The 9,561-nt window shown below is 54.3% G+C and overlaps 1 protein-coding gene across 7 annotated transcripts in view; it reads left to right on the forward strand.

The window, feature by feature from the left end:
• Positions 1 to 8,805, forward strand: part of ARHGAP32 (Rho GTPase activating protein 32) — a 236,190-nt gene extending 227,385 nt beyond the window's left edge. For all 7 annotated transcript variants that reach the window (XM_050983506.1, XM_050983507.1, XM_030231136.2 and 4 more), the window contains 2 exons: positions 451 to 1,325; positions 2,412 to 8,805. In XM_050983506.1, the coding sequence (XP_050839463.1) occupies positions 451 to 1,325; positions 2,412 to 4,655 (3,119 nt within the window). In that variant the 3' untranslated portion in view covers positions 4,656 to 8,805. The remainder of the gene's footprint in view (positions 1 to 450; positions 1,326 to 2,411) is intronic.
• Positions 8,806 to 9,561: the final 756 nt, after the last annotated feature.

Consider the following 9,561-nt stretch of genomic DNA (forward strand, 5'->3'; position numbering starts at 1 on the left):
TTTCCATAATGCTTTATATTCCACTTTTTTTTTCCCCATCCTCTCATATGTGAAAATCTCTAGCATGTCCTTCTCAATCATTTCAGCCAATAGACCATCTAAGACTTTTCCTTTTTTAAATTAAAAATCTGCCAACACTCGAAGAAGGGACCTTTCCGCCTAAAACCTTATGATCAAAATTGTGTAAAGGTATCTCATTCTCTGCTACCTCCTTCCTACCTCTAGAAATGCAAGAGGAGCCTTTAGACAATCTCTTGGGTTTTTTCCTCTTTGTGATGAACTGCTGTGCTGTCGAGCAGCGTTTGCCTGTGAGACACAAGTGTTTCACATCAGAAGGAACTGCCACTGTGAAAGTGTGGAGAGCATCTATTTTTTTATAATAGTCGTTAAGGTCACTCTCCTTATTGGGTAACATAAAATCACTCTCTCTCTCAATTTTCCCCCCATTAGGAGCAGTTGCCCTCGACTCCCCCCAGGATCCTGTTCCCGTCAGTTCTGTGTCTCTTATCCCTCCTCCTCCTCCGAAAAACGCAGCGCGCATGCTGGCCCTAGCATTAGCCGAGTCCGCACAGCAAGCATCCGCCCAGTCCCACAAAAGGCCAGGAGATGCTCATGCTGAAAGCACAAATTATGGAGAGGCTGAAGCTGGCACAGCTCTAGAAAAGCTCCATCTCTCTGCGGGCGCTCCTGACAAGCTCCACCTGTTCACTGCTCTGCCCGAGAACCGCCTGCACTTCCAGCCCGGGGCACCTTTAGAGCAGGACTGCCGAGGCACAGCCGGGGAGCAGAACCACCCGCCCGGCGCACCTGGAGGCCAAGAGCCCCCGCCTCTCGACACGGGCATGCCTGGGGACACGCCTGGCAGCAGGGATGCGGAGCAGGAGCAGTCCAGCTTCCACCTCAGCAGAGCGGGGGACAAGGAGGCCTTCCCGGCCCACGTGGGGGACTGGGAGCATGCGGCCCTGCATGGCCCAGGGACACTGCCGGAGCGGGAGCTGCCCGGCATGGAGCTGGCTGTGGAACAGTCCCACCTGCGTGTGGGCCTGGCTGGGGACAAGCTGCACGCTCCCTGCATGGCCGAGGACAAGCTGCAGTCTCCCTCCGTGGGTCCTGCTGGCGACAGGGGCGCCCCGGCCGCGGTGCCATACCTGAGCACCCTCCCGGGCATGGCAGCTGAGCCCCGTGCGCCGGCCGGGGCCGCCCCCCAGGCAGATGCCACCGTCCTGCCTGTGCCGCGCGCGGCTGCGGCCCCAGCACAGAGACAGGAGCACCAGGCAGCCGTGGGACAGGTGCCAGCGGCCAAAGCACCCAGCGGCTCTGGGCAGGTACGTGCTGCTCCCTGCACAGCTCCTCTGAAATGCTGAGCACTGGGAATGTCGGTCCAAATCCAAATGGCAAGCGGGGGGGATTTGCAGGAAACCGGGAGTGACGTGGGTATTTCACAGAGAAGACAGCCTTGCAGGAAATCCTGTGCTGCTTTCCTAAGGGAGCATCTCAGAATACCCACTCTCCTTGGTTTTAAGGAAAAAAGTGTCTGCAGGGGCAGCTGTCAGAGGAATTGATAGTTCAGAATGCTCAGGAAGAAGAATTTTTGCATCCTCTGACAGGGTCCTCTTCCAGCATCTTGGTTAGGCTCATGTCCAGTCAGCAAAAGGATGAGAGGACACAGTTTTCACCAGGAGAGGTTTAGGTTGGGCAACAGGAAGAATTTCTTCACAAAAGGTTGATTAGGAGCTGGAAGGGACTGCCCAGGGAGCTAGTGGAGTCCCCATCACTGGAGGTGTCCAGGGAGCAACTGGACATCGCACTTAGTGCTCTGGGCTGGTGACAAGGGAGGGATTGATCTCAGGTAGAACTCAATGGTCTCAGAGGTCTTTTCCAAACTCTTTGATTCTGTGATTCTGTTAAACAAAGCAGGTCATATTGCTTGTGCAGGATTGAAACATTTCCAGTCACAAATCCAAAGCCCCCAGCCCATGAAACACACATCCTAAGCCCCGAAGCCACATTTTAAGGCAGGAATTTGTACTTTACTGCATTTCTTGATCTGCTCACCAGGGCCTGAGGAGGTTAAATCCCAGAACATTTTTATTAACGTCAGACATTTAAAAGCAAGCCACCTAACAAAACGCAGATGGTAATGTGTGAGGAGACAGCCACCTCCTCCCTTCCTCTGGTCTGGCATTTGCAGAACATACCAGTTATGATGGGTCCCTAAAAACTGCCAGTGGCATCATGCCTTCCCATGCTGAGAGAGGGAACCTACACGTCTGTCAGTCCCCAGCAAACAGAAACCAGGCATAGATATGCTGGAATGGAGCTGATCTATACAAGTGTCTGGGATGTTCTACCTACAGAACAGCAGAGAAAAAGCTGTTTGTCCCTAACTTTGTCTGCTTTCTTCCCTGCAGATGTGGAGCACGGCTGCACCTGAAAAGCCTCCAGAGCCCACGCCTGGCTTTGTCTCTGAGAGTAGTTCCAGTGCCCGTGGCTCCTCTTCAGTGCCCGCAGGCCACCAGAGCCATTTGGAAAAGCCCCGGGAGAGCACGAGGGCACCCCCGCTGCACCTGCGCTCCGAGTCAGTCCCTGCCCCCTCCTCCTACAGCTTCACCCCACCCGTGCCTCCCGTGAGGACGCTGGAGAGCAAAATAGCTGCAGCCATGCACTCCAACAACACAGACACCATCAACAACTCCAACTACCATTCCTTCCTGGCCTCCTCCATGCTGGCATCCTCCGTGGAGGAGGCGCTGCTGCCGCCGCCACCCCCGCCACCTCCTCCCAAGCACTCGTCCCTGCAGCCGGTGTACGTGCCACACCCCAAGACGGAGAGCCTCCCTGAGCCCGTGGGCCCTGACAGCTACCTGCACACCAAGCACCAGTACCGGCCCGAGAGCGTCCCTGCCCACGGCTACCATGGCAAGGCCGAGCAGCACCAGCCCTACCCGCCCCGCCCGGAGCCGCCCGTCACCACAGGCGCACGCTACAGCTCCTACGGCACGCAGGGCAAGGGCTCTGCCACGGGTCTGCACCCCAAACCCCGCAGCCGCACCGACTTTGTGTCCTCCGTGAGCTCCACGGGGCTGCGGGGCACCGGCTATGCCGAGGAGGCCCCCCCGTACCCCACCATCCGCAGGGTGCAGTCGCTGCACGTGCCCGGCCCAGCCGCCGCCGCCACCATCCGCTCTGTGCCCATCTCCCGCACAGAGGTGCCCCCGGATGATGAGCCCGTGTACTGCCCGCGGCCCCTCTACCAGTACAAGCCGTATCAGCCCCACTCCGACTACCACGTCACACAGCTCCAGCCTTACTTTGAGAACGGGCGGGTCCATTATCGCTACAGTCCCTACTCCAGCTCCTCCGGCTCCCCCTTCTACACTGCAGCCGACGCGAATTTCTACGACCTGGATCCCTACAGCACCGTGCGGGTCCGTCCCTTCCACGGCCCACCCAGCCGTGAGTTCGGCCCCTACATGTCCCGGCTGCAGGGCAAGGGGCTGTACCGCTACCCCAGCCTGGCCGCCTACCCCCGGGCAGGGCTCATCAACCACCTGGGCAAAGAGCACAGCTTCGTTAGCAGGGACGTGCCCCCCGCCCCGGACATCAAGCACATGTACATGTCCTGGGACCTGGAGGACATGGAAAAGTACCGCATGCAGTCCATCCGCCGGGAGAGCCGCACGCGCCAGAAAGTCAAAGGGCCCCTCATGTCCCAGTACGACAACGTGGCCCCGCTGCTGCAGGATGAGCTGGGGGGCCTGGATGCTGTCCACCTGCGCAGCAAATCGGATCCTGGCAAGAGCGGCCTGCTCACAGTGGCAGAAGGGAAGGAGGGCAGGTACCCAGCCAAGGCGGCCACGCCTGAAGGGGACGAGCGTTACTATGGGCAGCACACGGAGCCTGAGCTGGACCGAGCCCTCTATCATGGCGGGGGCTATGGGAATGGACAGCCCGAGAAGCCGTCCTTGCCCCAGAAGCAGAGCAGCATCCGGAACAGGAAGATGCACGAACCAGGCAGCAGCAGCAGCGAGCACAGGACGTATTTGCAGCAGGAAGCCAACCATAGGCAGCCTTCCGAACCCAAAAATGGGCCCCCCTACCCCGAGTACAGGCCCAAAGGTGGCCCAGAGCCCCCCGAGCCCATGGGCTACCAGCACTCGGGTGGCAAGTACATCCCAGCCAGCCAGGAGACCCTGAGGCTGAACCACAAGGAGGGGAGGCTGGCAGAGGACAGGCCAGACCTGGAGAGGCCCCGAGGCAGAGCATCCATGGAGAAGCACTCCAGAGACTGCTACAAGGAGGAGGAGCACGCCACCCCTCCCGTGGCACCGCCACCCAAGCCCGAGCGGAGCCACAGCCTCCGGATGCGGGAGCACCCAGAGCCCATGGAGAGGGACTCTGCCCTGCTGTACCCCTACCAAACCCTGGGCAAACGCCAAAGCACGATGACTGTGGTGTCCCAGTACGATAATCTGGAGGATTACCATACCCTGCCTCAGCACCAAAGAGGGGGCTATGCTGGAGCCGGAGGCTTCGTGCCCCCTGGTTTCCCCCACATGCACAGCAGAACTTACGCCACGGCGCTGGGGCAGGGAGCCTTCCTCCCCACAGAGCTGTGTCTGCAGAGGCCTGAGACAGAGGTGCACGTCGAGTGAGCTGTGGGGGGGACAAGGGATAGAGTCTAAGCAGCCTCTGCTGGACAGTGGACTGTTTTATTTTTTCAGTGACAGTAAAAAACTCCCTGACCCTGCCCCAGCAAGCAAAGCAAACCCCCCTCAGCCCTCCCCTGGCCCCCACTCACTGTTTTTATGTACTAGAGCTATAGATTTTCATGTAGTTTTGAGCCACCTGGGAGGACAGGGCAGGCTGTTGGCACACAGGTGTTGCCAGAGGCCAGGCAGGGCTGACAGAGATGCTGTTGGAGCAGGGAGGGAAGGAGTTTTCCCTTCCCAGATGTGACACTGGCTGCTCCTCCCCACACCCAGGGTACCATGTATGATGGGCTGTGCACGATGGACTCTGCCTGCAGCTCCATCCTGCTGCAAATGGCCCTTCCCAGGCTGGCTCCCAGGAAAGGGCCATAGAGGATCCTCAGAGTTACACAGAGAGAGTGGGGCTGGGCAGGACTCCCCAGGGATCCTCTCCTTGCTGAGGCCCTGCCTCTCCCATAGCTGCATCCACTGCAGCTGCTCTGAGCCTGTATTGACTTCAAGCCCGAGTAATAGGCTCTGAAGCCAGCTCAGAACACAACACACTCGTTACATTTCTTGCTTATTAACAAGCTGCTTCTGCCTACAAGAAGTCCATTTCCTTCACATTTCTCTGTTGTAAGCAGAGGCCAGCTGCAGGAGCCATGTAGGGCAGGTTTGCATTTCTCACACCAAAAGAAATAAACCACTAAACACCAAACCCGACCCCCAGAGCTGGGAACAGCACACCCATTCCATGCCAGTTCTTCCTCTTTGCTGCAAGGTTATCCGTGGCCCAGATGAGCTTATTCCATCTTGTGGCTGGCAAGACTCTGTCATCTCACTGCAAAAAATACTAAAAAAATAGATTTTAAAAAAGTCTATAGAATTATGTAAATCATAACCTACCTTGTCAGCTGTGTGTGACAAGTTGTCTGCATGAGCAGCTGCCCTGGGCCAGGTCCTGCAGCAATCCATCAGGGAATGCTCCTGCTGAGCTTAAGCTGGAGGTCTCCAGACTCTCTGCAGCCTCTGAGTTCCATGCTGGGCAGAGATCCCTGTGGAGTTGTGGCACAGAGGGAGCAGTGATGTGCCCAGGTGCAGTTTCCCCAGGACTCAGTGAGTAGGGACAGAAGGCCAGTGCACTCTGAAATGCACCAAAAATGGTGTCCAAGCTGTTGAAAAGCTTTGATATTGTAAAAACAGCCTGGCAGCACTCTTGCTGCCTCTCAGACTCCCCAGGACTCACACCCCCTGTACAAATAAAGCACATCAATTCCATTAGGTAGGGCTTGCAAGCAATACTTGAGATTTAGCAGTTTTTAAATGTTCGCTGATAATTCCAAGGCCATTCCTGTTCTGTGTGGTTGAAGAACTTCTCTACCTGTTTCGAATCTCTAATATTTTATGAAAAACCTGGAAGTCCTGCAGTTAGCACACAGCTGCTTAGGTGGGGCTTTTTGAACAAAAAGTTACATGGCTATTTTGGGACTTTTAAATCCTAAGGAAAGCCTGCTTCTAGTTGCTGACTACTCTATAGCTTTTTGCTTCTTTTAACCTTGGAGCCTTGTCTGGGGCTGTTTCAGTAACTACCTTCTGGTTCTATTTTATTGTGCAATGCTGGTGTTTTAAGCATTTTGTTTAGAAGAGTTCTCACATGTTACGGACCGAAATCTGGTAGTAAGAAAAAAAGCAGAAAGAAAAAAAAAAGAAAAAAGCAGCACTGTGATCCAGGTTACCACAATCTCCTCATGAGGAATTCCCAGGTAGAGGAGTTGGGGTTTTTGGTGAGGGAATGCTTTTTGTAGTGTTTTCTTTTAAGGAAAAATGACAGAACTGCACAGAAAGGGACCACTGGGTGAGTCACCCTGTCTCCACTGGCAGTAACTCCCAGGCAAGGCTGAGCTGCCCCGGTTCCTCAGGAGCCAGGCTGGATTATCTGTGCTCCCCAGCAGAGCTGTGCCAGGGCCAGGACCAGCCTCAGCCCCTGGCTACCTGCCAGGTCTCCAGTTGAAGCAGGGATAAGTGTTTGGTTCAGGCTATTTGGGATTCAGGTAAAGAGAGCTGCAGGTCCAACCTCTCTCTCCGTGAAAGCCTTAACTCCCCCCCTGCCCCGCAGCTTCCCCCTCCCTCTGCCTGGGCCTTATGTCAGCCAGGACTATCCTGCCACTGCGAGGGGCTGCTCCCAGCTCCTGTCAATTGCAAACGCCTCTGGATTTTCCTGCTCGAGGCCACTGTCTCCCTGTAGAGCCCAAGTGCCATCCCTGGCAGCCTCTGCTCCTCAGTGCTGTGCTGCTCTCCCTGCATTGTGTGAAGTGCCAGGTGCAAAGCACCCGCTCATCCCATTGGAAACAAACCCTTCAGCACCTTTCCCAAAGGGCTTCTGGAAGTGCATACCTGTACCCTAACCCAGAGGGCTGCTGCAAACAGCCTTTTGGGAATGAGAGGAAGACGACAGCAGAGCAGTGACTCTCAGCCACCTCCCCCTTGGCACGCAGCCACATCCAGGTGTGCTCCAAGTGTGGAAGCTCTCCGAGAACCCAAACTCACGTCCAGCACTGCTGAGCCACAGTACAGAATTTAAAAAGGTGAAGGAACCAGCTTTTCCCAGGTAACACAGACCAAAACCTTTCCTTTGTTGTTCCTCCTGCCCACAGCTTCAGCAGCATCCTGCATGATCCTGCCCTGCCAAGCCATACAGTGAACTATGCAGTCCTGCTCCTGCTCTGAGCTCAGTCTGCTAGTCCTACAGAGAGTTTTACATCCTCATTAGCCCCAAAATTCATGGGTGCGGTTGGAAAGGGTGTCATGCATCAGAGCAAGGCAGGCAGGTGACACCAGGAGTCTCAGGTGGGTGAGCTGGAGGACAGTCACAGCCCAGTCCCGAGTCCCAGAGTGGAGAAAGCAGGGGGACAGCAAAACAGATAATCCTCTAATCCAAGTGCAGTTGTGCTCAGGCTCAGTAATTCCTTGCCTGACCACATCCCTGTGAGGTGACAGCAGCTCTGTTCCTCAGCAATTCCCTCACATGGACACTATCTGCATCTAGAGCTGCCACTCCCTCTGTTTCCAGAAGAGGGTCTCCCAGTGCATGCAGGAATGAGGCTCCAGGAGTGTGCTCCTGCTCTGGATTTTCCCCTCTGCTTTGGAGCAGGATGTGACCCACAGGAGACCTTCCTTGGGAAAGGGAGTGCAGTCGTAGGTGAGTAATGAGGACTTGGCCCTTATGAAGTCTTAAGTGAAGCATTAATTTCTGATTTTTGCAGAGTCTTATCAGGTGATATCTATATGCATCTCTGAGAACATCCCCACAACTTTGTGCCTACGTCTTTGCAGTGATCCCCCGCCCCTGCTCACTGCTGGGGGATCAGTGAGGATTGCACAGTGGTAGTAAGTCGCTACACAAAACCAAAACCGACTTGAAAACGTTCTGTTCCTCTTTGACCCCAGAAGGGACAGAACCTCAAGTGTGCTCTGCCATCCCCTGGGCTGGTGACAGGGCATTGACTCAAGTGGTGTGTTAAATGTCAGGAAATCTGGGTGAGAAGTTGTTTTCCCTCCTTTCGTTGGCGGCTTAGGCATGTTCCTGTTCCCCGAGCCCAGATCCCTGTGAAAGGCATGGTGTGGTGTGAGCCAGCACCACGTTCCTCCTGTGTGCAGAGCCCTGCCTCGTCCAGCTGGGGGGAGGGAGGGGGACAAAAGGGTTGTTTTGCCGTTCATTTTCCTGCTGTAGAAGACTTGATTTTTCTTTCCCTGAGCCGCATGAAAGAAACATCCCAGAAAGTCTTGGGTTACCTTTGGAGTTCCCTTCACTTTAATTTATAGAGTGTCTTTTTTTTGTGAACTGGTGTAAAATGTATATGCCGACAAGCTCATGTATTTTTATGTAAATATTTTTTGTGGTACCCCACTTGCCCTTCTCTGTAAATACTTAGAATTCTCATATTCTTCTCACCTTGTATGATGCAGATGTGGTTTTGTTTCTGTTTTTTATTTGTACTGTAATGCAACAATCCAGACTGAGGTGTCTTGTGGTATTAAACAAAAGCAACAGTCCCACTGAGCTCACACTCAGATGTGCAACTTGACAGCATTAATCAAGCCAGGTTAAAAACTACTCAGGTGTGCCTGTGTGTATTTTTTCCGCTGCTTCGTTAATTAACAGTGTACTTAAAAAACAAAACAGGAAGAGCCAGCTTGGGGCCATGCCTTGGAGGGAGGGATGCTGGCAGGTAGTTAAGGATGAAGGAGGTGACTTTGAACTCCCATGCCAAGGCTAGGGCTTATCTGTGCCATTCCACCTGTGCCCATTGCTGCTTTCTAAAAATAAATAAACCTGCCTGGGGTGTTTGAGTGTCCCCTTCCTCTCACCCAGCACGACAGCACAAGCAGAAACAGCCTGGCCCTGGCACTGAAGGCACAGGGCAAATGAAATCAGGACAAACAGATGGCACAGGCCACCTCCAAGTTGGCTGGGAGGGATTCTGAGCATCACAGTAATACTGCTCAGAGTTAATTAATAGCAAAAAGATGATTAAAGGAAGGAAATTTCAAACATTTTTAACATTCTAAGAAGGATCTCTCACAGTCTTTTCATCCAGTAAATAATACAGAGTTTAGACCTGCTACCAGGAATAAAAGCAGCCTGATCCTTCTCTGCATGGAGGACAAGTGACCCCACTGCTCATGGACCTGTGGGGTGGCTCCTTCTGTGCAGTCCGGCTCTACCTGGAGGCTTTGTGTGACTGCAGAGGGGCTGCATTGGGCCTTTGGAAATCTTTGCCTCATCTGCTCCCAAATCCTCACTCCAGTCCAGATCTGCTTATTGCACATCCAAACTTGGCACTGCTGTCCTTGCAAGGTCCCACCAGCA

Source organism: Serinus canaria, chromosome 24 (genome assembly GCF_022539315.1).
Source record: "Serinus canaria isolate serCan28SL12 chromosome 24, serCan2020, whole genome shotgun sequence".
Lineage (NCBI taxonomy): Eukaryota > Metazoa > Chordata > Aves > Passeriformes > Fringillidae > Serinus > Serinus canaria.